Source organism: Neoarius graeffei, chromosome 13 (genome assembly GCF_027579695.1).
Source record: "Neoarius graeffei isolate fNeoGra1 chromosome 13, fNeoGra1.pri, whole genome shotgun sequence".
In the NCBI taxonomy this organism is placed as follows: Eukaryota; Metazoa; Chordata; class Actinopteri; order Siluriformes; family Ariidae; genus Neoarius; species Neoarius graeffei.
In genome coordinates, this window is record NC_083581.1 from 12276885 (window position 1) to 12304543 (window position 27659).

At 42.0% G+C, this 27659-nt stretch overlaps 1 protein-coding gene across 2 annotated transcripts in view; it reads right to left on the reverse strand.

The window, feature by feature from the left end:
- The window catches only part of LOC132895997 (cAMP-dependent protein kinase catalytic subunit PRKX-like), a 45088-nt gene extending 18914 nt beyond the window's left edge, over positions 1–26174 (reverse strand). For both annotated transcript variants that reach the window (XM_060936728.1, XM_060936727.1), the window contains exons 1-4: positions 25811–26174; positions 21695–21863; positions 17374–17637; positions 7304–7423 (exon numbers count right to left, since the gene is read on the reverse strand). In XM_060936728.1, the coding sequence (XP_060792711.1) occupies positions 7304–7423; positions 17374–17637; positions 21695–21863; positions 25811–25952 (695 nt within the window). In that variant the 5' untranslated portion in view covers positions 25953–26174. The remainder of the gene's footprint in view (positions 1–7303; positions 7424–17373; positions 17638–21694; positions 21864–25810) is intronic.
- Positions 26175–27659: the final 1485 nt, after the last annotated feature.

Consider the following 27659-nt stretch of genomic DNA (forward strand, 5'->3'; position numbering starts at 1 on the left):
GAACAGAGGCTATGGAAGGGGTGATAGTGATGTAGATTTGAATATCATCAGCATAACAATGAAACTTAAGGCCATGGTTACGAATAATCTGGCCTATAGGAGAAACATATAAAAAGAAGGGGACCAAGGACAGAACCCTGAGGCACACCTTGAGCAACAGTAGCAGTGGATGATTTATGAACACCAATAGAAATAAACTGTTGCCTGTTTACTAGATATGACTGAAACCAGAATAAAGCTAAGCCAGTAATACCAAAAGAAGATAGTCTGGAAATGAGTCTCTCATGATGTACGGTGTCAAAGGCAGCTGTGAGGTCCAAGAGAACAAGGACATTGAGATGACCAGCATCACTTGAGAGCAAGAGGTCATTAACAACTCTTAAGAGAGCAGATTCAGTGCTATGCATATTGCGAAAGCCTGACTGAAAGGGTTCACAGAGATCATTATGAGCAAGGAAAGTATGAAGCTGAGAGGCTACAACTCTCTCCATTACCTTAGCTAGGAAAGGGAGATTTGAAATGGGTCTGTAATTGGACAGTGAAAGAGAATCTAGACCAGGTTTCTTTAGTATTGGTGTAACTGAAGCAATTTTGAGGGAGATGGGAACAGTGCCTAAAGCAAAACACTGATTAATCAAATGAGCAATATAAGGGGAGATAGCAGATACACAAGATTTAAGAAGTGCAGTGGGTGCAGGGTCCAACAGACATGAGGAGGAGGAGGACTTACTGGGCTCACGCTAGCCGCTCGCACGTCCGCAAATTGTGAAGTTTTATTCCAATTTGCGAAAAGAAAATCATCTGTATTCACATTTTATGCAAAAGTCATTTAAAGTTTAAGCAAAATCCATCAAACAATTGCGATTTCTCAAGATAAACAGTACCTTTCAGGGCCTGAATTTGGGCGTGGGATTGCGGGTATCGCGCATATTTTTTTTAATTCCCGCACCTTTAACGATTTTAATGCGAGAGATTCCCGCACACATTACTGCATTGCCTGACAATGTCAATCTAATAATGGATCAGTGTGAATGCGCGACTACATTCTGTTCTCAAGGTTACTTGAATTTAACCCTCCTTTTACTGACTGACCCCCCTCTCCCCCCCGTAGCCTACTCAGAAAAAAAAAACAGCAGACACAGACAGTTCACACATACACACAGATACAGCGCGCGCACTCTTCCTCTCTTGGACTTTCGCTGTAAAACACATGGACCGCTGGCTAAAACGTACAAGTGCAGTGGCAGAAGTTTCCCCTGCTAAGAGGAAAACTCCTGAATCCGATGGTGGTAATAGCAGTGTGAGTGATACCGTTGAGAATACTGCTGAGAATACACAGGACGAGACAGCGAACATTAACGTCGATGTTGCAAAGGGGATTAGATCAGAGCATGGCTATAAGAAAAAAGTATTTACAAGGAAAAGCAAAGGACACTGATGCTGACAAAAGGGATGACCACTAGGAGAAAGAGTAGGAAAGACTACATATGTACAAGAATCCTGCACTCAGCAAAGATGAATTGTTCAGTGTTGAGAACAATTTGATTTTTTTTAAATTAAAGATGGCATATGACACAGGAGACAGGGCTATATGGTATAAGAGAATCCTGAAAAGTCAACAAAGACTGTTGTCATGTTAACGTTCTATATGTGGACTGAAACAAAGTTTGTAAATTCATTCAGTGTTAAGAACAGTTTGATAGTGTTTTCTTATTTTAATTGTAGACATTAAACAGAGGACAGGGATGATCAGATCAGACATGAGAATAGAAAAATGATATAAAAGTTGATAAAAAAAGATGATATAAAAATGTTATAAAAGGAAAAAGCAAAGGTCACTGATTAAAGAGATGGCCACTAAAAGAAGAGACAAATAACACAAACATAGTTAAGAGAATCCTGAAAAGTCAGCAGACTGGTTTAAGTTAGATTTTAAGTTAGACTTGTTGTGTCAATAAATTAATTGAGTGCTATTAAGAACAGACTGATTTTTTTCTTTTTTTATAATTAAACGAAGCAGTGACACTTAAAGAATAGTGATGAAGATGAGGAAGAAGCAGCTGTGTAAAGCAACACTAAGGAGGTTGTAAAATTAGCTTAACTAAAAGGCACACAACCTTCCAAACTCTTCCTAGAGCAGGGGTGTCAAACCTGATCCATAAAGGGCCTTGTGGCTGCAGGTTTTCATTCCAGCCATGCAGCAGCACACCTGACTTGGCTCATTCAATCAACTGAACTGTCTTCACACAGTCAAATACTTGCAGCCACACCCACCCTTGATTAAAGGGTGGGTGTGTCAGTTGATTGAATAAGCCAAATCAGGGTGCTGCTGCATGGCTGGAATGAAAACCTGCAGCCACATGGCCCTTTATGGATCAGGTTTGACACCCCTGTCCTAGAGCCTTACTCGCACTGCTAGAAAAAGGCTATTGGTGTTTGATGGCATAACAGTCAGTCAGCAATGTCATGCTGTAAAGCAGGGGTGTTCAAATTGATCCATAAAGGGCCGTGTGGCAGCAGGTTTTCATTCCAGCCATGCAGCAGCACCCTGATTTGGCTTATTCAATCAACTGACACACCCACCCTTTAATCAAGGGTGGGTGTGGCTGCAAGTATTTGACTGTGTGAAGACAGTTCAGTTGATTGAATGAGCCAAGTCAGGTGTGCTGCTGCATGGCTGGAATGAAAACCTGCAGCCACACGGCCCTTTATGGATCAATTTGAACACCCCTGCTGTAAAGGATCCCTTTCATTTTGTGGTGGTTTTCTACCCTCCACCCGAAACTGAACAGTCCATATCTTAGACGGCTGGTGGGAATAATACTTGCATTTATCCACCCTTTGTCTGACAATGCTATCCAAATTTGGAGATATCAAAATGAAAAGTCTACTAAAAAGGATACCTCAAATGGTGACAAAAGGTTACATACTGTAGAGATCTTCAATCTGAGTAGTGGCAGAAGGTAAGACCTAAGCTATTTAAGCCCACAAGTAGCATTCCCCACAAACTGTATAAATCCCCCCCAAACTGTGTAAATCCCCCCATTTGAGTCACTGAGGGGGGGAATTCCCTCCCATTCTGAAAAATGAAATTCAGGCCCTGCCTTTCGTGTCCATCTTCGATGTTTTGATTTATAACCAACGCCCCCGAGTTTCGAAGCTTCTTATTGGTTGACCACAAATTACGTCTTCCAATAGCATTGGACCTTACATATAAAATGATCAATTTCCGAGTTGCGCTGATAATGTCGCCAATTCTCGCTCATTAGTGAACAAGATTATAGCGAGGTTTGTTTAAAATAAATTATCCAACTTTACGTATGACAAAAACTTATCTAAAAAGTGAGATAACATATTAGAATATTCTGTTAGCTTTCTCAGTTAGGGATAAAAACACGATATAACCATTCTAAAGGTGTATTTTCTACATATCAACCCTGACAGAACTTTGGAAGAACTCACAGATGAACCAGGATATATCGACCAAGTGTACCTTGTTTTCAGAGCGTTTTGACGCACATGGTTCAAAGTTTTGACTGCAAGTTTCACTTGAGAAATTAATGGTGAATATCGTTATATTTGGGTTATGAGATTAATTTATAAGAAACAACCACTGATTTTAACTCCCTGAGCTCCCTTCATCCTACCCATAAAGACACCCTCCTCCCCCTAAACACACACACATGGATCCCAATTATACACACACACACACACACACACACACACACACACACATACCCACACAGGCCAGTCAGCATACTATAGAGAGTGACTAAGGGCTAAAAGGTGCATAGATAGCAAAGAATGCAAAGCACATCACACCAGATGTTAGATATAATTATAATGAAAAATATGGACTCCGTAAACCAGATTAAGCGGGTTAAATTAAACACACAATTTCATTACATATATACAGTTGATGAAATGATCAAAATAAGAGGATTCAAGAATAAATAAGCATGCTATGAACATAAATCAAGAACATGGAAAGACAAAGGCAGGAAACAAGCTTGCAAACACTATTGAAACACCAACAAACTACAATAACAATTCATTTTTCAATATTATGTCAGTGAAAGAAACATTTAGAAGTATAACATATCTTGCTAAAAAAAATTACTTTACTAAAAAGAAAATTGTTCTTTTAGCATTTCTTGCTAAGCGAAATTGCAAAAGAAAAAATTTGAGTCTTTAGCACTTTTCGCTAAAACAATTTGGGTCCTAGAGTGAGCACAGACTTAGTCATAATTTCTGATACTTTAGAAGAATCAACAGGAGAGAAAGCAGAGAGACAGCAGTCAGCTTTATGAGAAAGAGCTACTAGCGGGACAGAAGAATGAATTTTAGAATGAAAGTGTTGGTAAATACTGACAATTTTATCCTTGAAAAAAAACAAAAAAGCCTGACACTGAGCAGGGGAACTGGGAGTGGTTGCGGAAGGAGGCTGAAGAAGTTTATTTATTATATTAAACAGAGTTTTGGGTCTATGATTGCCACCCTTAATGATGTTAGCATAGTAGGAGGATCGAGCAGCATTAAGAGCATCCTTGTACTTTGTGATGTGTTCAGAGAAGAGTGAAAGATGAATAGTACGGCCAGTTTTCTTATAAAGGTGCTCTAGCTGCCTTCCCTTGGCCTTCATGGCCCTAAGCTCAGAGGTGAACCAAGGAGAGGCGCGATTTGCGGAGACCTGTCTAGTTTTAAGGGGAGTGAAAGTGTTAAGTGTGTTAGATATAGTATTATTGTAAATAGCAACTGTATCATCAGGAGAGGAAACCTCAGCAAATTTACAAAAAGAAGAGAGGGGAGAGGCAGAGAAAGAATGCAGATCAATAGAAGAAAGATTACGGAAAGAGACAGCAGAACGCAGAGGAAGTTTAGAAGAAGGCACACTGAGACAACACTCAATCAACTTGTGGTCAGTAAAACCTACATCAGAACCTGATACAGATACAATTTTTGTACCAGTAGAGCAAAGCAAGTCAAGTATATGACCATGATTATGTGTGGGAAAGTCAACATGCTGAGTTAAACCAAAACATTCAAAGACAGTCAAGAGCTCATCAGTAAGGGAGCAACTAATATCAACATGAATGTTAAAGTCACCCAGCAGAATGACGGCAGGACAGACAGATGAGGCTACAGTTAGCAGTTCATTCAGTTCAGACAGAAAAAGAGATGGTGACACAAGGAGAACAATGTGGGCCAACTTTGCCAGGTGAGGTATTGGCAATGGTGTTCCAGTAACCGAGTAACTTAATTTTACTTCTGCATTTTTTTTTTTGTAGAACGAGATAGTTCACAATATCAGGGTATTCAATCGGTGGTAATGAGGCTAAATCCTCTGTATAATCATATAATTCTTTAACATATACGGGTCAAAGCCACAAATTACTTTTTCTCTGAATTTTGACTTGGCAGAGGACTCCAGAGAGTCATCGAGAACGTCAGACATGCATCACAGTTATCGTTTGCACAAGACGGCATTTTGGATTTGTATATCATCCAACATGGTGGCAGATGCATGTGTCACACTATTTTGTCATGTGGTTGCACACAAAGAATTCTGAATCTGAGTTCTGACTGGTCAGGTGTTCAGCAGCGAGTTTCGCATCTGTGCGGTTTCTTGCTTTTGTTTTTCTAAAGGGAATGACTGGTTTATTGCTGCTGTAACATGAGTAAGAACAATAACTATGGAACTATAAACAGATAAAAAGTGTGGGTATTTAATAAACAGAAAAAAAGTCATCATTGGGAAGCTGATGTGGATTTGACGAGGAATAAATCACTCCAGAACGTGCTGTTACAGAAAAATAATCAACTTCAGTAATCAGCTTCATCACAAACACACTGTTGTTGATTGTTCTGCTGTAGGAGCATGTTACCAAGTGTTTCATTCCTGACGGATAAGTCTGACGCCTGTAACAGTGTGTGTGCTGAACAACAAAAACGAGCCACAGATAGCTGAAGCCTCCTGGGAGTGAAACAGTTGCAAAGGGCTGCAGTCGTGCTCTTGGGCAACAGTAAAGGACAGAAGAGTCCAACTTCCTTCCTCCTGTGCACTCAGGCCAAACCTAACATTACTGCTTCACACACACACACACACACACACACACACACACACACGCATCACAAGCAGGAAGCCCTCTGAGCACAACAGGACGTTTCCATAAAACCCATAAATGTGAGAAATTATTCGATACAGAAACAGAAACTCGTAAAACAGAAATAGGCACTGTAACTCTACACTTGTCTTACTGAAATAAACTCATCTATTTTGAGTGGTCGGCTTTCTGGTGGTTTGTAATGGTGGTTTAATAGAATGCTTTGTTCCTAGTGGTGATCATCCACCCAGGAAAGAAGATTCTGGGGTTCTGATGGTATTCAGTACTAAATAACAACAACAATAACAACAACAACCTGATGAAACCTGTTCAAGAGAGATGTTTATCATAATGGACAGTAATATGGTAAGGGTTACATAATCACTCGTTATAACCGTGCTGAGCAGAAAAAACACCTTAAATTACATCCCTAACCCTTTCTTCCATTCAGGAAAAGATAAAGCATGAAAAACGAAGGCAATCTTTCCACTTATCCATCTCTTAGTCACAATATAACGAGACAGTTCCGAGAAATGCAGTGAATGTTTACAGTATTTAAAAGCAAAGAGTCCAGTTTAATCAGACAAGTGTCCAAAAATCTCCTAAAAAAGATTGTGTGAAAATTATGCATTAATTAATTTACCAAATGGACTTCACTAATAAACTGATAAACCAGCAAGTGAAAGTGTAATAGAAAAAGAAAATCTAAAACTCATGTTTGCTGGTTCATGGGGCACATTTATTTGTTTGCTTAACATTTTTGTTAAACCAATAATCTATGTTCTTATACATGACTATATTAAAGAATATTAAAGACATTCACACGTCTGTTTTAGCAGCAAATCACATTTTAATCAGAATAATGGTGAGGAATCCAATGCAGGTTAAATGTCAGACTTAAAGACCCACATCGACCCCTAGTGGTCACACCAGCTCACTGCTGAACTTTTTTTTCTTTTCATTTAAAATTTTTTTTAAATTTGAAGTGTTCTAAAAGTCCAGTTGATATGAAATAAAGAATATAGATTCAAAAATTATAATTAAGACAGTACAACTCACATTCTTATGTGTTTTGTTTTTAAAATAATATTTTTTAAATGCATGCATTTTCATTTATTTCGATAATTTAAAAAAAAGTTAAATAAAACTTACATTAACACAGACAGCATTCCTGTTCAAACTGTACAAATCAAACTCACCCAGACAGCATTTCAAAAATTAGTATGCCCAGGGCCCACCAGTCCACTGCCAGCCCATGACCTTTACCCTGGATAATCTCAGGTGCCAGATACTCTGGAGTTCCACATAACGTACACGTCCTGCACACACACAAACACAGACACACACACAAATTATCAGGTAAACCTACATTAATTATTTGTACATTAATAAAAATGAAATGATATTCTCTAAAAAGTGTAACTTCATAGAAAAGAAGTTTTTTAAATGATTACATTATTGTTTTCTACTTATTTATGATGATACTGATGAAATAGTGAACAGAGAATTTCATCCTCCTTCCGAAGAATCGCCAACTTAATGTGGTGGAGGGGTTTGGGTGTCCCAGTGATCCTGGGAGCTGAGTTGTCAGGAGCATTAGCCCCTAGTAGGGTCTCGCAAGGCAAATTGGTTCCAGGGGAGGGGCCAGACTAAGAGTGATTCAAAACCCTGATGAAACATCGAAGAAGGAGCTGCAGCACCTTGCCCGGGAAACTGGGACCTCCTTCTGGAGCCAGATCTGGGAGGGGAGCTTGCCGGTGAGTGTCTGGTGGCCGGGCCTTGACCCATAGGGCCTGGATGGGCACAGCCCGAAGAAATTACATGGAGCCACCGCCATGTGGGCTCACCACCTGCAAGGACAGGCACCGGGGTCAGGTGCATTGTGAGTCAGGTGGCAGCTAAAGGCGGGAGCTTGGGCATGTTGATTGTCAGCAACGCAGACTAGTGATTGGGACATGGGACATCACCTCTCTGGCAGGGAAGGAACCGGAGCTGGTGCGGGAGGCAAAGCAGTATCAACTAGATATAGTTGGGCTTGCCTCCATGCATAGCACCAGTTCTGGAACCAAACTCCTGGAGAGGGGGTGGACTCTCTCCTTTTCCAGTGTTGCCCAGGGTGAGAGGCTCCGGGCAGGTGTGGGGATACTGACGAGCCGCCAGCTGAGCACCACTGTGTTGTAATTCTCCCTGGAGCATGACAGGGTCGCCTCTATGCGACTGCAAGCTGCTGAGAGGAAAACTGTGACTGTTGTTTGTGCTTATGCACCAAACACCAGTGCAGAGTATTCCACCTTCTTGGAGTCGCTGGGTGGTATCCTGGAAGGGCTGCTGACTGGAGACTCCATAGTTCTCCCGGGGGACTTCAACGCTCACATGGGCAATGATGGAGAAACCTGGAGGGGGGTGATTGGGAGGAACGGCCTGTCTGATTTAATTCTGAGCGGTGTTTTGTTGTTGGACTTCTGTGCTCGTCATGGATTGGCCACAACAAACACCATGTTTGAGCATAAGGTGGTTCATAAGTGTACCTGGTAGCAGAACACCTGAGGCCAAAGATCTGATGATCGTGGTCGGATCATCAGATCTGCGGCCGTATGTCTTGGACACTTGGGTGAAGAGAGGAGTAGAGCTGTCAACTGATCACTACCTGGTAGTGAGTTGGATCAGATGGTGGGGGAGGCTGTCGGACAGACCTGGCAAACCCAAGCATGGAGTGAGGGTGAACTGGGAACGTCCGGCGGAGTCCTCTGTTCGTGAGGTCTTCAAATCCCACTTCTGGAAGAGCTTTTCGTGCATCCCGGGGCAGGTTGAGGATATGGAATCCGAATGGACTATGTTCAAAGCTTCCATTGTAGAGGTGGCTGGTAGGAGCTGTGGCTGAAAGGTCATTGGTGCCTATTGTGGCGGTAACCTAAGAACCCACTGGTAGACACCAGCAGTGAAGGAAACCGTCAAGCTGAAGAAAGAGGCCTTTCAGACTTGGTTGGCCCAGGGGTCCCTTGAGACAGCAGGCATGTACCGGGAGGCCAGAAGGGCTGTAGCTTAGGCAGTTGCTGAAGCAAAAACCCGGGTGTGGGAGGAGTTCAGGGAGGCCATAGAGAATGACTTTTGGTTGGCTTCAAGGAAGTTCTGGCAAACCGTTTGGCAACTCAGGAAAGGGAAGCAGGGCTTGCCTCAGGCTGTACTCAGCCAGGGAGGAGAACTGCTGACCTGAACTGGGAATACTGTCAGGCAGTGGAAGGAGCACTTTGAGGAACTCCTGAACCCATCCTACACATCCTCCATGGAAGAGGCCCAAGTTGTTTGCACCGAGTCCTTTTTTCCTGTGAGTGCTGGTGTTAATTACTAATCTTTAACTTTTTTTCTACAAATAATTTTCCAGTATCCTCTTCATTTTTATTGTACTGTCACTTTCCTTTTTGTACTTTCCACTTTCGCTTTCCTTTTTCCGTTTTTTTTTCACCGAGACCGGAAGCTTTCTTTTTCTTTTTTTTCTCTCCTCCTGTGTAAAGACCACAAGCAGAGGCCATCTACATCGGATCTGCTTTAATATCAACAGATCTTCAATTAAGGTATGTGAATCTTTTCATCATGGCACACCTTCAGCTTGCTCAGTGTGCTGAGTGCAGGATGTTTAGTCATTCTTCCTCCGTCGCTAGCGATAGCTTTATTAGCTTTATTTGTGATAAGTGCAGATTAGTTAGCTCTCTGACGGAGAAGATTACAGTACTAGAAGCACGTGTCCAGGCTTTAGAGAAGGTCAGTGAGCGTGAGAACAGTGTAGTTTCTGTAGAGGAAAGTCTGGATGCCCTAGGTGGAGTTAGTTATCCCTCAACTCTGGCATTAGAGCCCTTACAGCGGGGCGAATGGGTGAGGACTCGGCGTAATAAGCGTAGAGCCAAAGCTACCGCTGAGGCTCGCCACGGGAGCACCACTCCTCTCCGCATCACGTGTCGAACAGGTTTGCTCTCCTTAGTGATGCACCCGCTGAGAAACCTGAAAGAGCTCTGGTTATAGGGGACTCTATCATACGGCATGTGAAATTAGCTCAGCCTTTAGGGGCACCAGCAGCTTTAGTCAGGTGTATATCGGGAGCCAGGGCGCCGGACATAGCAGGTAATCTTAGGGTCCTAGGCAAGCACAGGTTCTCAAAGATAGTTATCCATGCAGGAGCTCATGATATACGCCTTCGTCAGTCTGAGGTTACTAAGAGTAACTTTGTAGAGGTGTTTAAATTAGTGAAGGTGATGTCCGATGCTATAGGATTCTCTGGCCCCATCCCAATGCAGTGTGGTGATATAGCTTACAGCAGGTTATGGTCGCTGAACTGCTGGTTGTCCAGGTGGTGCTCTGAAAACAGTGTGGGCTTTATAGATAATTGGGCTAATTTTGAGGGCACTGCTGGCCTATTAGGGCGGGATGGTATCCATCCCACTCGGGAAGGTGCTGCTCTCATTTCCTGCAGCATAGGTCATAGTCCCAGAACAGGCCTAGTTAATTCCTGACAATCCAGAGCCAAGGCCAGGGAGCAGACGAACAGGCTAAACCGACTGTCTGCTAGTTGCACAGAGTCATCACTCAGGGTCCACTACATTGAGACTGTGTCTGTTCCCCGAGCTCAACAAAAAGATAGAAATTTTCAGAGAGTTTGCTCCAGTAACCTAATCAATATAAAATTAGATCATACTGACTGTACAGCTGCTGCCAGCACCTCTGATCTAAAGGTGGGGCTATTAAATATTAGATCTCTTACAAGCACTAATGGTTAATGAACTCATTACTGATCAGAAGTTTAATGTACTTTGTTTAACTGAAACATGGATTAAGCCAAATGAATATATAGCATTAAATAAAGCGAGTCCTCCTGGATACAGTTATATACACCAGCCTCGTCAAACTGGCAGAGGAGGAGGCGTTGCGGTTATTTATAATGATTATCTAGGTGTAACACAAAAACCGAGTTATAAATTTAATACATTTGAAGTTCTTCAAACTCATATAATGTATGTAGCCTCGAAAAATAAGTCTACACAGTTAATTCCATTGCTTATTATTTACAGGCCCCCGGGGCCATATTCTGAGTTTCTTTCTGAATTTGCAGATTTTATCTCAGATCTGGTTATTTCCTTAGACAAAGCTTTAGTTGTAGGAGATTTTAATATTCACTTCGATAACCCAGAAGACCCTTTAAAAACAGAGTTTGTGTCCATTTTAGATTCAGTAGGGATTAATCAGAATGTCATAGGACCGACCCATAATGGTGGTCACACCCTTGATCCAATACTAACATTCAGGTTAAACGTAGACAATATAGTCATACTTCCACAGTCTGAAGTTATCTCAGATCATTATCTCATCTCATTCAAACTATGTCTGAGTAATAATATATGCACCTCACCACACTACTGTATTAAACGTACATTCGCGTCAACTACTGCACAGAGCTTTATAAATGATCTCCCAGAGTTATCAACTTTGACTGGGTCACTGTCAGCCCCTGCAGAACTTGATCAGGCAACTGAATGCTTAGAGTCAACATTCCGCCATACTTTAGATAACGTAGCTCCTCTTAAAAGGAAAATGGTCAGAGACAAAAAATTAGCACCCTGGTATAATGATGACACTCGCACATTAAAACAGACCACTCAAAAATTGGAACGTAAATGGCGTCAAACAAAATGGGTAGTGTTCAAATTAGCGTGGAAGGAGAGCTTCCTGAAGTATAGAAAAGCTCTTAGTGCTGCGAGATCAACATATCTCTCCTCCCTAATAGAAGATAACAAAAATAATCCTAGATTCCTATTTAATACTGTAGCAAAATTAACCAGGAATAAGTCCACTATACACACATGCACACCTGCAGTATGTAATAGCAACGATTTCATGAATTTTTTTATTGACAAAATTGAGAATATCCGACAAAAAATTCAAACTACTAATTTAAGGTCAGACAATGTAAGTGACCTTGTAGTTAACCATATAACTGTATCAGATCATCAGTTAGAATGTTTTACTCCCCTTAAAGAAACTGAATTACTTTCATTAATCTCGGCATCAAAAGCCTCAACTTGCGTACTAGATCCCTTACCTACACGTCTATTCAAACAAATAATACCTGAAGTAATTGAACCGCTTCTAAAAATAATAAATTCTTCTCTCACAATTGGCTATGTACCCAAATCCTTTAAACTAGCAGTTATCAAACCCTTGATTAAAAAACCTGACCTTGATCCCTGTCAGCTGTCCAATTATAGGCCAACATCAAACCTCCCCTTTATCTCCAAGATCCTTGAAAAAGCTGTGGCACAGCAGTTATGCTCATATTTACATAAGAATAATATCCATGAAATGTATCAGTCAGGATTTAGACCTGATCATAGCACAGAGACAGCTTTGGTTAAAGTAGTAAACGACCTACTGTTGGCGTCTGATCAGGGCTGTGTTTCGCTACTTGTGTTGCTTGACCTTAGTGCAGCATTTGATACCATTGATCATTCCATTCTTCTGGATAGACTAGAAAGTGTTGTGCGAGTTAAGGGAACGGCCCTCTCCTGGCTCAGCTCTTATTTAACTGATCGTTATCAGTATTTTGATATAAATGGTGATATTTCTAGACGTACTGAGGTAAAGTTTGGTGTTCCACAAGGTTCTGTCTTGGATCCACTGCTTTTTTCTTTATATGTTACCTCTGGGTGATATTATTCGTAAACATTGTATTAGTTTCCACTGTTATGCTGATGACACACAGTTGTATGTTTCTGCAAAACCTGATGAGAGACACCAGCTTAATAGAATTGAGGAATGTGTTAAGGACAGACACTGGATGCTTATTAATTTCCTTCTGCTTAACTCTGACAAGACTGAAGTACTTGTACTAGGACCACATACAGCTAGAAGTAAGTTTCCTGATTACACAGTAACTCTGGATGACCTTTCTGTTTCTTCACGTGCAGCAGTAAAAGACCTCGGGGTGATTATTGACCCCAGTCTTTCATTCGAAACTCACATTGATAACATTACCCGGATAGCTTTCTTTCATCTCAGAAATATTGCTAAGATAAGAAATTTAATGTCACTACATGACACAGAAAAACTAGTTTATGCTTTCGTTACCTCCAGGTTGGATTATTATAATGCCTTACTGTCTGGATGTTCCAATAAGTGCATAAACAAGCTCCAGTTAGTTCAAAATGCAGCTGCAAGAGTTCTTACTAGAACTAGAAAATATGACCACATCATGCCTGTCTTATCCACACTGCATTGGCTCTCAATCAAATTTCGTATTGATTATAAAATACTACTATTGACCTTTAAAGCACTAAATGGTCTCACACCACAGTACCTGAGTGAACTTCTGCTCCTCTATGACCCGCCACGCCTACTTAGATCAAAAGGTGCAGGCTATCTGCTGGTACCTCGTATAGTGAAGGCTACATCAGGGGGCAGAGCCTTTTCTTACAAAGTCCCACAGTTATGGAACAGCCTTCCAAGTAATGTTCGGGAATCAGACACAGTCTCAGTGTTTAAGTCTAGGCTGAAAACATATCTGTTTAGTCAAGCCTTTTGTTAATGGTATTTATGAGGTAAAGGTGTAGATCTGGAGGGTCCTCAAACATAGAGTGTTTTGGTAAACTGGGATGTATGGATGCTGTCAGTCCCCACTCGCTTGCTCACTCGAGTTTGTTGACGGTGTAGTGGTTGGCTGCTTTATGTCCTGGGGCTCCCTCATGCCTGTGTTACTTTCTAGCTCTCTCCTTTTAGTTATGCTGTCATAGTTAGTTGCCGGAGTCCCTGCTTGTACTCAGTGCAATATGTATACTGTTCCTACTTATTCAGGTGACATTGGGCATACCTAACAACCTGTGTTTTCTCTCCCTCTCTCTCCCCCCTCCCCCCAAATCTGTCCCTCTGAGTTACATGGAATCAACAGGAAATCTTTTGGTGGAGAGGGTGGAGACCTCGACTGGCTCTCGTAGTCTGCAGGGAATCGGCCGTCTGACATTCTGTCGCATGTCCCAGACCCAGTGAAATGTAACTGAATTGTCTTGGCCAGCCCTAAAGGTCCCATCTGCATCTGCCTGCACTCACTCTGATCTATAACTCCAACTGTCTCATTGCTGAGGAGTGTGCTCCCATCACCCAATCAAGCATCCAGCCAGAGCAGGTCATGATATTTTTTAACCATATTAGCATGCCATTGTTTTGTTGTGTATTATGCCTGATGTCAGGACTCTTGTTTCTGCAAGCCTACTACACAGACTTAATACCTGTGTTATTTTTAGACATTGACACCTGTTGCCTACACTTATTCAGGTGACATTGGGCATACCTAACAACCTGTTTTTTCTCCCCCCCCCCTTTTTGAGTCTGGTTCCCCTCGAGGTTTCTTCCTCATGTAGTCTGAGGGAGTTTTTCCTTGCCACCGTCGCCACAGGCTTGCTCATTGGGGATAGATTAGGGATAAAATTAGCTCATGTTTTAAGTCCTTCAAATTCTGTAAAGCTGCTTTGCGACAATGTTTATTGTTAAATGCACTATACAAATAAACTTGACTTGACTTGAAGAGGTGGAGTCTGAAGACTCGGGGGAAGCTTCACCCATACCTCTGGCAGAGGTCACTGAGGCAGTCAAGAAGCTCCTTGGTGGCAAGGCCCCAGGGGTGGATGAGAGTTGCCCTGAGATGCTTAAGTCTCTGAATATTGTTGGGCTGTCTTGGCTGACATGCCTCTCCAATGTCATGTGGAGGTTGGGTACAGTGCCTGTGGAGTGGCAGACCGGGGTAGTGGTTCCTCTTTTCAAAATGGGGGACCAGAGAGTGTGCTCCAATTACAAGGGTATCACACTGCTCAGCCTCCCCAGGGTACTGGAAAAGAGGCTCCGACTGATTGTCAAACCTCAGATTCAGGAGGAGCATTGCAGATTCTGTCCTGGCCGTGGAACAGTGGACCAGCTCTTTACCCTGGCAGGGTTGTTGGGGGTTGATGGGAGTATGACCAGCCAGTCTACATGATTTTGTAGATTTGGAAAAGACTTATGACCGTGTCCCCCGGGGGCTCTTGTGGGGGGCACTGTGGGAGTATGAGGTATCGGGTCCATTATCGGGGTCCTTGTACAACCAAAGCGTTAGCTGTGTGCAAATTCTCAGCACAAAGTCAAACATGTTCCCGATGGGTGTTGGACTCCGCCAAGGCTGCCCCTCACCAATCCTGTTTGTGATATTCATGGATGGGCTCTCAAGGCGCAGCCGGGGTGAGGAGGGTGTCCGGTTTGGGAACCTCAGAATTGCATCTCTGCTCTTTGCAGATGATGTGGTTCTGTTGGCTTCCTCAGAGTGTGACCTTCAGCAAGCACTGGGACGGTTTACAGCCAAGAGTGAAACAGCTGGGATGAGAGTCAGAACCTTCAAGTCTGAGGTCATGGTTCTCTGCCGGAAAATGGTGGAGTGCTCCCTCCAGGTTGGGAGTGAGTCTCCTCCAACTGGGAGGAGACCTCGGGGTAGACGCAGAACATGCTGGAGAGATTATATATCTCATCTGGCCTAAGAGCGCCTTGGGATCCCCTAGGAGGAACAGAGGGACGCCTGGAATTCCCTGCTTAGCCTGCTGCCACCGCAATCTGACTTCGGATAAGTGGAAGAAAATGTATGGTATTTCATCCTGCATCTAATGAACCCCTGAGAGAGAGAGAGAGAGAGAGAGAGAGCATCATGGCGAGGAAGTGATGGAGGGGAGGGAACCTTTGCAGGAAGTTTGAGAGTAAGATGAAGGTACATGAGAGAAAGAGAAATAAACAGAAACAGAGTGAGCGCAGAGAGACAGGGACGTGTTCAGATCCATTCCTTCCAAAATGTTAATGATGGTCTCCTTCTCTCTTTCTCTAATTAACACTGCCTGTACACACACACACACACACACACACACACACACACACACACACACACACATACATTGTGGAGAGGATGGGAACTATCTATATGCCTGTTTCCATATTTCCATATCAATGCAAGATGAACTTCTATAACAGCAGCTCAGACAGTCGTTTTGTATGTAAAATTCTGTACATCACAGGTTTATACACTCACCGGGCACTTTAATCAGAACTTGTTCTTGATTCTAAGATTCCTGTTCTTGGCTGCAGGAGTGGAACTCAGTGTGGTCTTCTGCTGTTGCATGCTGAGATGCTTTTCTGCTCGCCACGGTTGTAAAGAGTGATTATATGAGTTACTATATCCTTCCTGACAGCTCGAACCAATCTGGCCATTTTCCTCTGACCTCTCTTATCAACAAGGCATTTCTTTCCACCCACAGAACTGTGACTCACTCAATGTTTTTTGTTTTTTGCATCATTCTGTGTAAACTCGATAGACTGTTGTGTGTAAAAACCCCAGGAGATCAGCAGTTTCTGAAATACTCAAAACCAGTTCATCTGGCTCAAACCAACACCCGTGCTACAGTGAAAGTCACAGAGATCACAATTTTTCCCATTCTGATGTTTGAAGTGAACATTAACTGAAGCTCTTGATTTGTATCTGTACGATTTTATGCATTGTGCTGCTGTTCAGGGACTGGCTGATTAGATAACTGCATAAAACAGCAGGTGCATGGGTGTTCCTAATAAAGTGGCCGTTGAGCGTATTAATGATTTCATTATAATAGGTTTTCCATAGCAACAGCTCATTCACATGGACTTGTATGGCAGGCACTCCCCATTATCCATTATTTCCATTAATTTCCATTATTCAGATGCATACTAATACAAGAGGAGTGTGTAAGTGTGTAAGTAAAGTGGACTAAGTGTACACAGTGTTTAAAACAAGCACAAGAGCAACACATATGTGCTTGATACTCATACCAGCACCCCCCCCCCCCCCCCCCCCCCACACACACACACAACCATGTCAGTGTCACTGCTGTACTGAGTATAACCCGTCATGAAAACCATATCTGCTTAGTGGTCCATTTGCACTGATACACAGCAAATTCCTCAGTATTGAATTAACACTTTCAGAGATAATTTGTGTCCAATTAGACCTATATAAACACAATAGGGTGTTAAATCAACACTCTGGGTGTTAATTCAACACTGGGGATTTTGCTGTGTACACTAAGACACAGGGGCCAATAATTTACACAAAGCAACAGATGAGCTACAGTCTCTGAAAGTTTCACAGAGCCCAGTAACCAAGTAGGCAAAGCTACGATTTAAGTTTAAAAGTAACATCAATATTGACACAGCGAAAGTTCTTCATATTCAAAACTCCTCCCCCTACCTGTCTACAACCTTCTTGGCGAATCCAAAGTCGGTGAGTTTGACATGACCTTCGCGGTCCAGCAGGATGTTCTCTGGTTTCAGATCCCTGTAGACGATGTCTTTCGAGTGAAGGTACTCCAAAGCACAAACAATTTCTGCTGCAAAGAACAGGCCCGTGTCATTACTGAACTTCCCGCGACTGCGCAGGTAGCTGAAGAGCTCGCCTCCAGGCACGAACTCCATCAGCATGAAGAGACAGCGATCATCATGCCATGTCCAAAACCTACCAGTTTAGGGAGAATAAAACAGGAAATGACGCATTTTCCTGAAACCTTCATCTCTTAATCTTTTAACTCTGAAACTTGTCTGACCTCATGATGGTTATGGTACATATCAGTGATCAAGGCACAGACAAGGCGGGGTTATCAGGTATATAAACACAGACATGGCATTTGACAAGACTTCGAAAGAAACACGGAAACAGAAACAAATTAAAGGCTAAACACAGAACAGGTGCATATGTGGAAAACAGACCAATGAAATGACAGGACGGAGACAGGACTAGAGAAAGGCACAAGGTAAAACAATTAACAGCATAAAGCACAATCACATGCAGTGCTCACTGAGAGGAGGATTTATGACAGTTTTTAGTAAATTATCAAATCAACGTAAGTGTCAAATTCCTCATTTAAAGCATATACGCACAGCCATGGCCTCACTTTCATTTATAAATGCCTTGAGACCTCAAGAATGGCACAGGAATAGTTTTAAGCATTAACAATAAATCTAATATAGTAATTTTTACGATTAAAGTGATTTATATAGGTAGCGGTCTGAGTGAACGACCTCGACGTCCGTAATGTCACAACAGGAAGTCTATCAGTCTCATCGCCATTACTGCTATACAAAAACACAGAGCTGACTGCAACTCCGATCCTCCATTTTGAGCTAATTTATCACCATGCCATGTAGATGTGTTTTTGGCCGGTGCAGCAACACGACAGAAGTTGGATTTACGTTACATTCATGGCCCAAGAATGTTCAAACTGCAAAGATCACGGGCACATTGGGCGGCTATGAAGTGGTCTCGCCTCTGCTCTGCACATTTTACTGAGGACTTGTACGAAACCTCTGATCTGTTGAGGAGCGTTGGCTATAAGCCTGTATTGAAAGAGGGTGCAGTACCAACAATTAAAGCAAAATAAAACTACAAGAAAAGGAAAGCATTTATTTTATTTTTTTTTAAAGGAAAATTATTTCAGTTGCACCAGTCCTCCCGGAGTGAGCCGAGGGTTGTTCCTAAAACCTGGGATGGAACGGGATGGGACATATCGCTCGGGCAGTAACCTCCCCGCAGTTGTTGCTAAAACTGGTGACATCCCGCTCCGTCCTGGGTTTTAGTAATTGCCTGAGCCCAGCAGTAATAGCGGACTACACAGTATGAAGAAAAGTGAATGAGTGGAGCAGCCGTCTGATTTCTAAACTGGATATTGCTGCCATCTCATTTCTAAACTGGATATTGCTGCCATTTCTCCTTTACATGGAAGAAGTAAATGAATGGAGAACCGAACAAACAACTGAAAGTCAGATTGTTTCAAAAACAATCGGCCTTCAAGAAGCGAGAACACAGACAGGTAAGCGCTGACTCTCATTTGGATAAAAAAAACAAACACGTTGTTTACCTGCATTTAGATTAATACGTGTAACTTGTATTGTGCATTTAAGTTACTGGTATAAGATTATTTAATTTGCTTCAGAATGTGATTGTCTAACTTAATCTGATTATTTAATTAGCCTTTTACGTTTTATCAGTGAAAATGCATGCATGTACATGTATGTTGCATAAGTTATAACACCTATCCTGTTTTAATGAGAGTCAACCCACAATCAATGAAGTCAAATCAGTCTTAGTTGAGCAAGTCGGTAAGGGTATTTTTTTACTTTCACTTTTACAGTCATATAATTTTTATTTATATGACTTTGGTCTATAACTGTCAAAGGTCTCGGCCTTAAAACAGGTTCCTGCAGTGAGGTCACGCACTCAGGGCTGGCTGGCTCAGTGGGGCAGCTCGAATGCCAACTTTGCGGTCGATTTTAACTCTCAAAAATATATATCTTTTATTCCCATTTATGCAGCATACAAGAGTCAAGGATGGAGATACTATCCACTCAGAAATTTATTTAAAAATAAAGGCTCTGCGTATCTCCTTTAAGGTGGGAGGAAACTGGAGATGCCACATGGACATAGGAAGAACATGCAAAACTCCACACAGAGAGTAACCCGATCTCAGGATCGGACTGGGAACACTGGAGCTATGAGGCGACACTCAACAACACTATTAGCTAACTGTAGAGGTTTATATCAACCTGGTTTCTGGATCTAATTAAAAAAAACAGAAAAAAAACTAGATACATATAGTAGGAACTGAGAGAACAGAAGAACATATAGCATTTACTGAACCCTGCAGCTCATGAGTCAAACCAATGATACTCAATACTTCATGCATTTTGTATGCTGTGAAATTAGATGATAAAAGCCCCAGAAATAAACTGAAACATAATATAGCTGCATTAGATGTCTTGCAGGCCATTAGTGATAAATATAGCAAAAATTCAGCATCTGGAGCATTACAGCAATTTAAAAATGCATCATCTGATATGGGGGAGAATCCTTTTAGGCACAAGCGAAAAGTCTGACTGGATTTGGATAATTTCAAAACATTTAAGTGTTTATGTGATTAGTTACAAGAATAAAAAGAAGAAACTATACCATCCAGTAAAATGAGGAATATGAACGTAGGGGTTCTTCTAGAAGTGTGGTGGAAAACTGAACAACTTTTCCACCAAAATTTTATCATAACTCACAAAATACACTGTGGTATATTCAACAAGGTTGGATATTTCTAAACATAAAAAATTAAGCTTGATGACTTTTGGGTTTTAAACAATATACGTATTTTCCAGTTTCTCAGTGGAATTACCAGTATTTAAATGTAAATTTAATTTATGGAGTTGATCATTTGTTTTTTATAGCAAACCAGGTTTTATCTGAATTATGCATCCCATTACGCTAATATTCTGAAACTAACACCACTGACAGTAACGGCAATGACAGTAACACCAATGATGGTAACACTACTGACAGTAACAGCAATAACGGTAACAGCAATGACGGTAACACCACTGACAATAAAATCATTGACAGTAACATCATTGATAGTAACACCACTGATGGTGACACCACTGATGGTAACAGCAATGACAGTAACACCACTGATGGTAATGTCACTAATGGTAACACAACTGACAACAAGAGTTGCCAGGCAAAACAAACTTAGCCCGGCCTTTCCAGTGACCTTGACCTTCATCTTGACCTGATTACCCCCAAAATGTAATCAGGCAATCTACGGACCATCGCCCACCTATCCTGAAAATTTTAAGTCAATCGGTGCAACTGTATAGAGGTTAGATTGTTAACAGACAGAGACACAAATAAACTGCACTGATTACAATACTTCGCCCCACTTACTCCATCGTGGGCAAGATAATAACACCATTGACAGTAACACTACTAACGGATTTGCCACTGATAGTAACACCACTGACAATAACATCATTGACAGTAACACCACTAACGGAAACGCCATTGACAATACTGCACAAATGTGGCAATTTTAAAAGCAATTATAAAGACTAAAATATGGATAATAATATTAAGTTATGCAGCTCTAACGTGGTTAAAGCAAACGTTTTGAATTTTTACAGCTGTGTCTAAAATGTTTTAGTTCACTGAGAGAAAAACTTAAACAATTTGGCTTGGAGCAGTATAAAATGTTGCAAAAAGTAAATGTATTAAAAAATGCACAAAAGTGATCTCTCTGCAGATTGCCTCATGGTGATATGGTGTCTGAATTTTGCGCCAGTGTTGCACTAGTGCTATGTGGCTAATTTGCCAATGAGTAATGGAAGCTTAGAACCACTGATAAGCACAATGCTAAGTGCATTTACCTCAGAACACAGAGGTGTTCAGTACACAGACTTAAATGTACCTTAGTTTACTTGCTGAGGCTTATTTTGCTGTTTATGAGGTGATTTATGAACAAATATTATTTCTTGGTGTAGCCTCCTTTATCTATTCTATCACCATTCGCCTCGTGGCACCTCAGCAGTAAACAAAACATGTCTCTTACTGATGTATAAAATCAGCATAAATTTAATTTTTGCCATGACTACACCTTCAGCATCAGTATAAATGTGTACAAATTTAGGAATCTTGTATAAAAATCAGCCAATCAGCGATTTAAACCTTTCCGAAAACGAAACCAGCAAACAGAACTCACAGTTTGACGATAAAAGGGTGATTGACCTCCATTAGGACTTCTTTCTCATTGTGAACATGTTGTTGCTGTTTCAGTCGGATTAAATCCACAATTTTCATGGATTTTAAAGCAAAATAGCCCTTGGTTTTACGATCCTGGACCAGCACGACGCGGCCAAAAGTGCCTGTACCTGTGTGAAGAAAATACAGAAGGAGGAAAAGAAATGAACAACGGTGCAATTATTCCGGCTTAGGCAGCCATTTTGGATTTTTATGTCTGTGTCCTTATTAATATATGCATTATTATTATTATTATTATTAAGTCATATATATTCTAAAAAGTGATTATGGCCTTACGTACCTTACACACACACACACACACACACACACACACACACACAGTACTGTGCAAAAGTCTTAGGTACATGTAAAGAAATGCTTTAAAAATGGCTTAAAATAATGAAATGGAATGTTTCAACATTAAAAAATACTATAAACAGCAGTAAGCCATAATAAATGGGTGCTCCAGTTTCCCCCATAATTCAAAGACACGCAGTTAGGTTAACATTGGGTGGCCTTGGGCTGAAGTGCTCTTCAGCAAGGCACCTAACCCCCCCAATTGCTGTAGCATAGCTGCCCACTGCTCTGGGTATGTGTGCGTGCTCATTGCTCATTTGTGTGTGCATGTGTGTGTTCACTGCTTCAGATGGGTTAAATGCAGAGGAAGAATTTCACTGTGCTTGAGTGTGCATGTGACAAATAAAGGCTTCTTCTTCTATTTCCTCTTCTCAATGAAACAAAGTCAATATTTGGTGTGACATGACCCTCTGGTTTCCAAAAAAATAGTCATCTCAGGTACAATGAGTGCAGTTTTATAAGGAAATGAGCTATAGGTTTTACTGAGCATCTTGCAGACCCAGCCACAGTTCTTCTGGGCACTTAGACTGTCACACTTCCTTCCCAATTTTACAGCAAAATCCAGTAGCCTTCATTATATTTTCTTTTTTAATCTGAAAAGTGGTCTCTTATGGAATATGCTGCTCAGATACAAACTTTTTTTTCTCTAACATTTAATTTTGTGCTGGAAAATGAACATTTGGAATTCTAAAATGTTTTTGTACTGACTTGATAATGTAGAAGTCATAAAGTAGAACTCTATAACAAAGTTTGTATGAAAAAAATAGGGTGCCTAAGACTTGCATAGTACTGTATATAATTCCATGTTTCTACAATAAATTAAATTCATTAATGTACATATTTTTATTTAATGTGTTAAACATAAACATTATTTATGTTAAACACATAGACATTAGTTACCTATTTACTTTTTCTTGAACTGTTTGACTTATTGGAAATTCTGCCCTTAATTTAAATACGCTGAATTAAGAATTATTTTGTATTATCATCATTTTTATTTAGCAATACAATTATTACTAGTATTAGCCTACTACTACTACTATTAATAATAATAATAATAATAATAATAATAATAATAATAATATCTTACTCTACAATAACACATAATAATCTCTTTTACATGCTTTACTAATTCATGGTTATGCACTGATCCCATTTCCATGCACTAATGATGTTTCTGAGGAAGTGATGTCAGCAGCTGGCTTCTGCACATTCCAGCATTAGTGTTTGTTAGTAGTTTGTACTAAACAGATCTGCCTTGTAGCGCTTTGCACACAGCCTATAATAGCACTGTTCGGATTTAGTGCTCACTAAGGAACAATTCCACATTCTTCAATCCTTAAAGTTCATTTGCAGACTCATAAAGAATTCACGCCACACTCCACTGCTCTGCATAACGTAAAATGGATTTTTTATTTCCTTGCCCCGGAGGTGGACATTCTTCTGCAGTGGTGGTGTCGTGTCCAGCTGGAAAGACCCACACTGTCTGATTATCACCTGCACTCTGATCAGTGAACACCTACAGTGTTAACTGGACTCATTTTCATCAGGGGTTCTCAACCGCTGGGCTGTGGCCCATTAGTGGGCCATGAAGTGCCATTTAGTGGGACACAAATTTTTTTCAAGTTTGAAGCCAAATACTAAATAATTTAGGATGTCATAGTATCCCAAATCCAGGAGCTGGTTTGCTGTACACTTTTCAAGTGGAATAAAACATTTGTGAGTAAATTAAGAAGAACAAGACTTTATTTTTGTCACATTCCTCCTCTGCATTTAACCGGCACATGCGCGTGTGTGCCCAGAGAGAGAGAGAGAGAGCACGCACACACACACACACACACAGAGTGTGTACGCAGTAGGAAGAAGAAATAAATATGTTTGTGGGTAAATTGTATGAATCTTTGATGCCTGCTGGAAGAGAAGAGCAGGGAGGATTGGGAATCGAGCAGTTGTGGTTTGTTTACATCCAATACTAAAACTTGTAGCGTCCAAGCAAACATCGCAAAGACGCGCACAAAAAGCCCAGAAATTCTTCCTTACCTGGGCATAAACAATACAGGATTTAGCTTGTGGTGTCCTGATCCTCAGATCTTTAACCCAGTCACATATAAAAAAGTTGTATGCCTCCATGCTCTTCCAGGTTTTCACCTGTGTGTCCATGTAAAACAATGTCTGTAGCACCAAGTAGTTTGAGATGTTGGGGAACTCAACGGATGGATAATTTTCCAACTCATAATGAATGAATGACTTTATTTAAACACGATAGGTTGATCAGCAGAGCTGATGGAGTCATGCATGTACAGATACAAATAATTACAAATACAAAAGAATAAAAATAAACACAATCTTAAAAAAAAACCCTTTAAAATATTTAATTCCTTTTGACTGAGAATGCCCTGAATGCAAGGTTTGGCTACCGGCACAGCCATACAGTTTTAAATACAATACTTACATTTAAAAAATTAATAATGTTTTTATTGCATTTATTTAATTCCTGGGCTCCCATCTGTAACAGGGAGTGATGTGTTCCATTAATACACTTTACATTAGATTATTAGTTTCTAATAGAATAAATGACCCAAAATAATTGGGGATCTTATTTAATAGGCCTTGACTTGTTACAAGTATGAATACTTGGGCCTGAAAGTAGAAAAGGTTGAGAACCCCTGGTTTACACCACAGCGCTGCTGCTGAACCCTGGATTCTGATTGGTCAGAAGGTGCTCCTCCAGCAGTAGCTCTGACAGTGGTGTAGCTGCAGAGCTATCTCATCTCATTATCTCTAGCCGCTTTATCCTTCTACAGGGTCGCAGGCAAGCTGGAGCCTATCCCAGCTGACTATGGGCGAAAGGCGGGGTACACCCTGGACAAGTCACCAGGTCATCGCAGGGCTGCACATAGACACAGACAACCATTCACACTCACATTCACACCTACAGTCAATTTAGAGTCACCAGTTAACCTAACCTGCATGTCTTTGGACTGTGGGGGAAACCCACGCTGACAACATGCAAACCCCGCACAGAAAGGCCCTCGCCGGCCATGGGGCTCGAACCCAGACCTTCTTGCTGTGAGGTGACAGCGCTAACCACTACACCACCGTGTCGCCCCACTGCAGAGCTATCACACGTTTATATCCTGTACCTTATCATTTCTGCAGCAGCCTTTACGCTTCCTTGTGGCTTCTCGGTAACATGACATGCGTGATTTTGTCTTCGAAAGAAAACAGCAAGGCTGCTGAGTTGCTGCTATAACCTAAGTGAGAAGGTGTGTCGTGGTCATTCCACAACATTTAATGTAATCATCAACGGATAAAAATCACGACGTTCTTTAATAAAGTTGAAACGATATCAGTTGCTGAAGTGGTGTAAGAGGAATAAAACAGTGTGGTCACAGTAACGCTGCCTGATCACACCACCCCGTTATTTATTATTTTCCTACAACACTGACCCTGAGTGTTTTATTCCTCACACGCTAATCATCTGCGTGTAGCAGGCAGGCAGTAAATCTGTATTTACTGTCTGTATCTAATGCCTGCCTGTAGAGACTGTAGTCGCTGAGAGATTCATTCTAACAGATTCGGATCGATTATTTGGCCTGTGGTTCGGACACCGTTAGCGCTGATTAATCGTGTTGTCGGGCGGTCGTTCGTCTCTGCCGTGGTGTCAGTAATGTAACAGCACCGATTCCGGTTCCCCATGATTCGGTGTCTGCTGGCTCACCCACGGTGGCAACCGACTCCAGCACGCCGAGGCTAAGGTGCGCGGCGCCGGCCTGCTCTTGGGACGCTCTCGCGCTCCCCTCTCCATCTCCGTCTCCTGCTCCTCTTCCGCCGCGTTCGCTCGTGCTCCGCGCTGCCGTCATCGTCGCTTCAAGGCGCGCGAGACTTCCGTGCCGCGCGCTCCGTCCGCCATCGCCTTCTCAAAGGCGCGCCTCCGTCTCTTTGCAACACATCAGGGCTCGAGGCGGACAAGCTCAACCCCAAATATCCGCTCACGCGCACACACTTAACCTTTAAACATGAAAGCTAATATTTAGGCGATAAAATATGCTGCGTAAAGGCGCGCGTGCTCCCGCCCCTCTTATTGCACTGCTGAGTTTGCGGTCTCGTGCAGCCTGCACACGGAGCGGGATTCTGAGATGTGTTGCCCGATACCGAGTCGACTCCTTGAGCCGGTTCTTTGACCTTCAGAGTCGAGTCACACATATGATTCTTTCTTTCTTTCTTTCTCTTTTCAAACCCTGAACCGCAAAGTGTTTTTTTAAATTGAGTACTCATTATCTCAAGATGTTTGATTTGATTTATTCATTATAATAATGACATTGTTGGGCAGCACGGTGGTGTAGTGGTTAGTGCTGTCACCTCACAGCAAGAAGGTCCGGGTTCGAGCCCCGTGGCCGGCGAGGGCCTTTCTGTGCGGAGTTTGCATGTTGTCCGCGTGGGTTTGCTCCGGTTTTCCCCAAAGACATGCAGGTTAGGTTAGGTTAACTGGTGACTCTAAATTGACCGTGAATGGTTGTCTGTGTCTAATGCCGCTTTTCCACTACCAACGCGGCTGAGCCGAGCCGTGTTGGGCTGAGTCGAGCTGAGCGGGGCTGTTGGAGTTGCATTTCGACTACAACCGCACTGAACCGTGCTGGCTGGAAGTGGGTGGACACATTGGGTGGAGTTAGCGAAAGTGGGTGGACGTCAGGTGATGTTGTTATGCGGCGCAAACAGTGACATCAGTGACCTTTTAAGCGGTAGTCTCACAACCCGAAGAGTAAACAATAAACATGGAGGACATGGTGTCGCTAGTGTTGCTGGTCTTGGTGCTGTGGCTTGTTGTCACCGACAACGCCAACAGATACTGGCAAGAGCGTATAGATGAGGCGAGGCGCATAAGAATTCGTAATTCTCCTTCTTCCAGGTTTATGGTGTTTACAGATCCCAGCTTGCTCGCGGGGCGTGTGGGCATGTGAGGACACTCCTCCTCACCAATCAGTGCACAGGGGAGTGTCTCCTCACGCCCCTAGCCTCACTCAGCTCGGTTTGGCTCGCTTCAGCCCCACTCCAAAACCGTGCGAGTTTTGGGGGCTGAGCAGGGCTGAAGCGAGCTGAGTCGTGCTGTTCTTAGATAGTCGAAACGCGAGCCGTGTCGGGCTGAAGTGAGCTGAAGCGAGCTGAAGTGAGCTGAAAAAGGGTAGTGGAAAAGGGCCATATGTGTCAGTCCTGTGATGACCTGGCAACTTGTCCAGGGTGTACCCCGCCTTTCGCCCGTAGTCAGCTGGGATAGGCTCCAGCTTGCCTGCAGAACAGGATAAAGTGGCTAGAGATAATGAGATGAGATGAAAATTATATAGTCAACAAAATAAAGATGAAAGTAAAAATACTGTAAGTAAATGTTTAATACCGAATGAAGGCTGAAGACTCCTGAGAACAATTGTTCAGGTTAAAGAATAAAAATTAGTTAACCTGAGACTGAAACTGGGGTTTGTACCTGAGGTTCTGTATATGACTAGGTAGACTATTCTATAACAAGATCCTGGTGTAACAAAAAGATTTACCATGGCACTTCACTGAGGGGATCT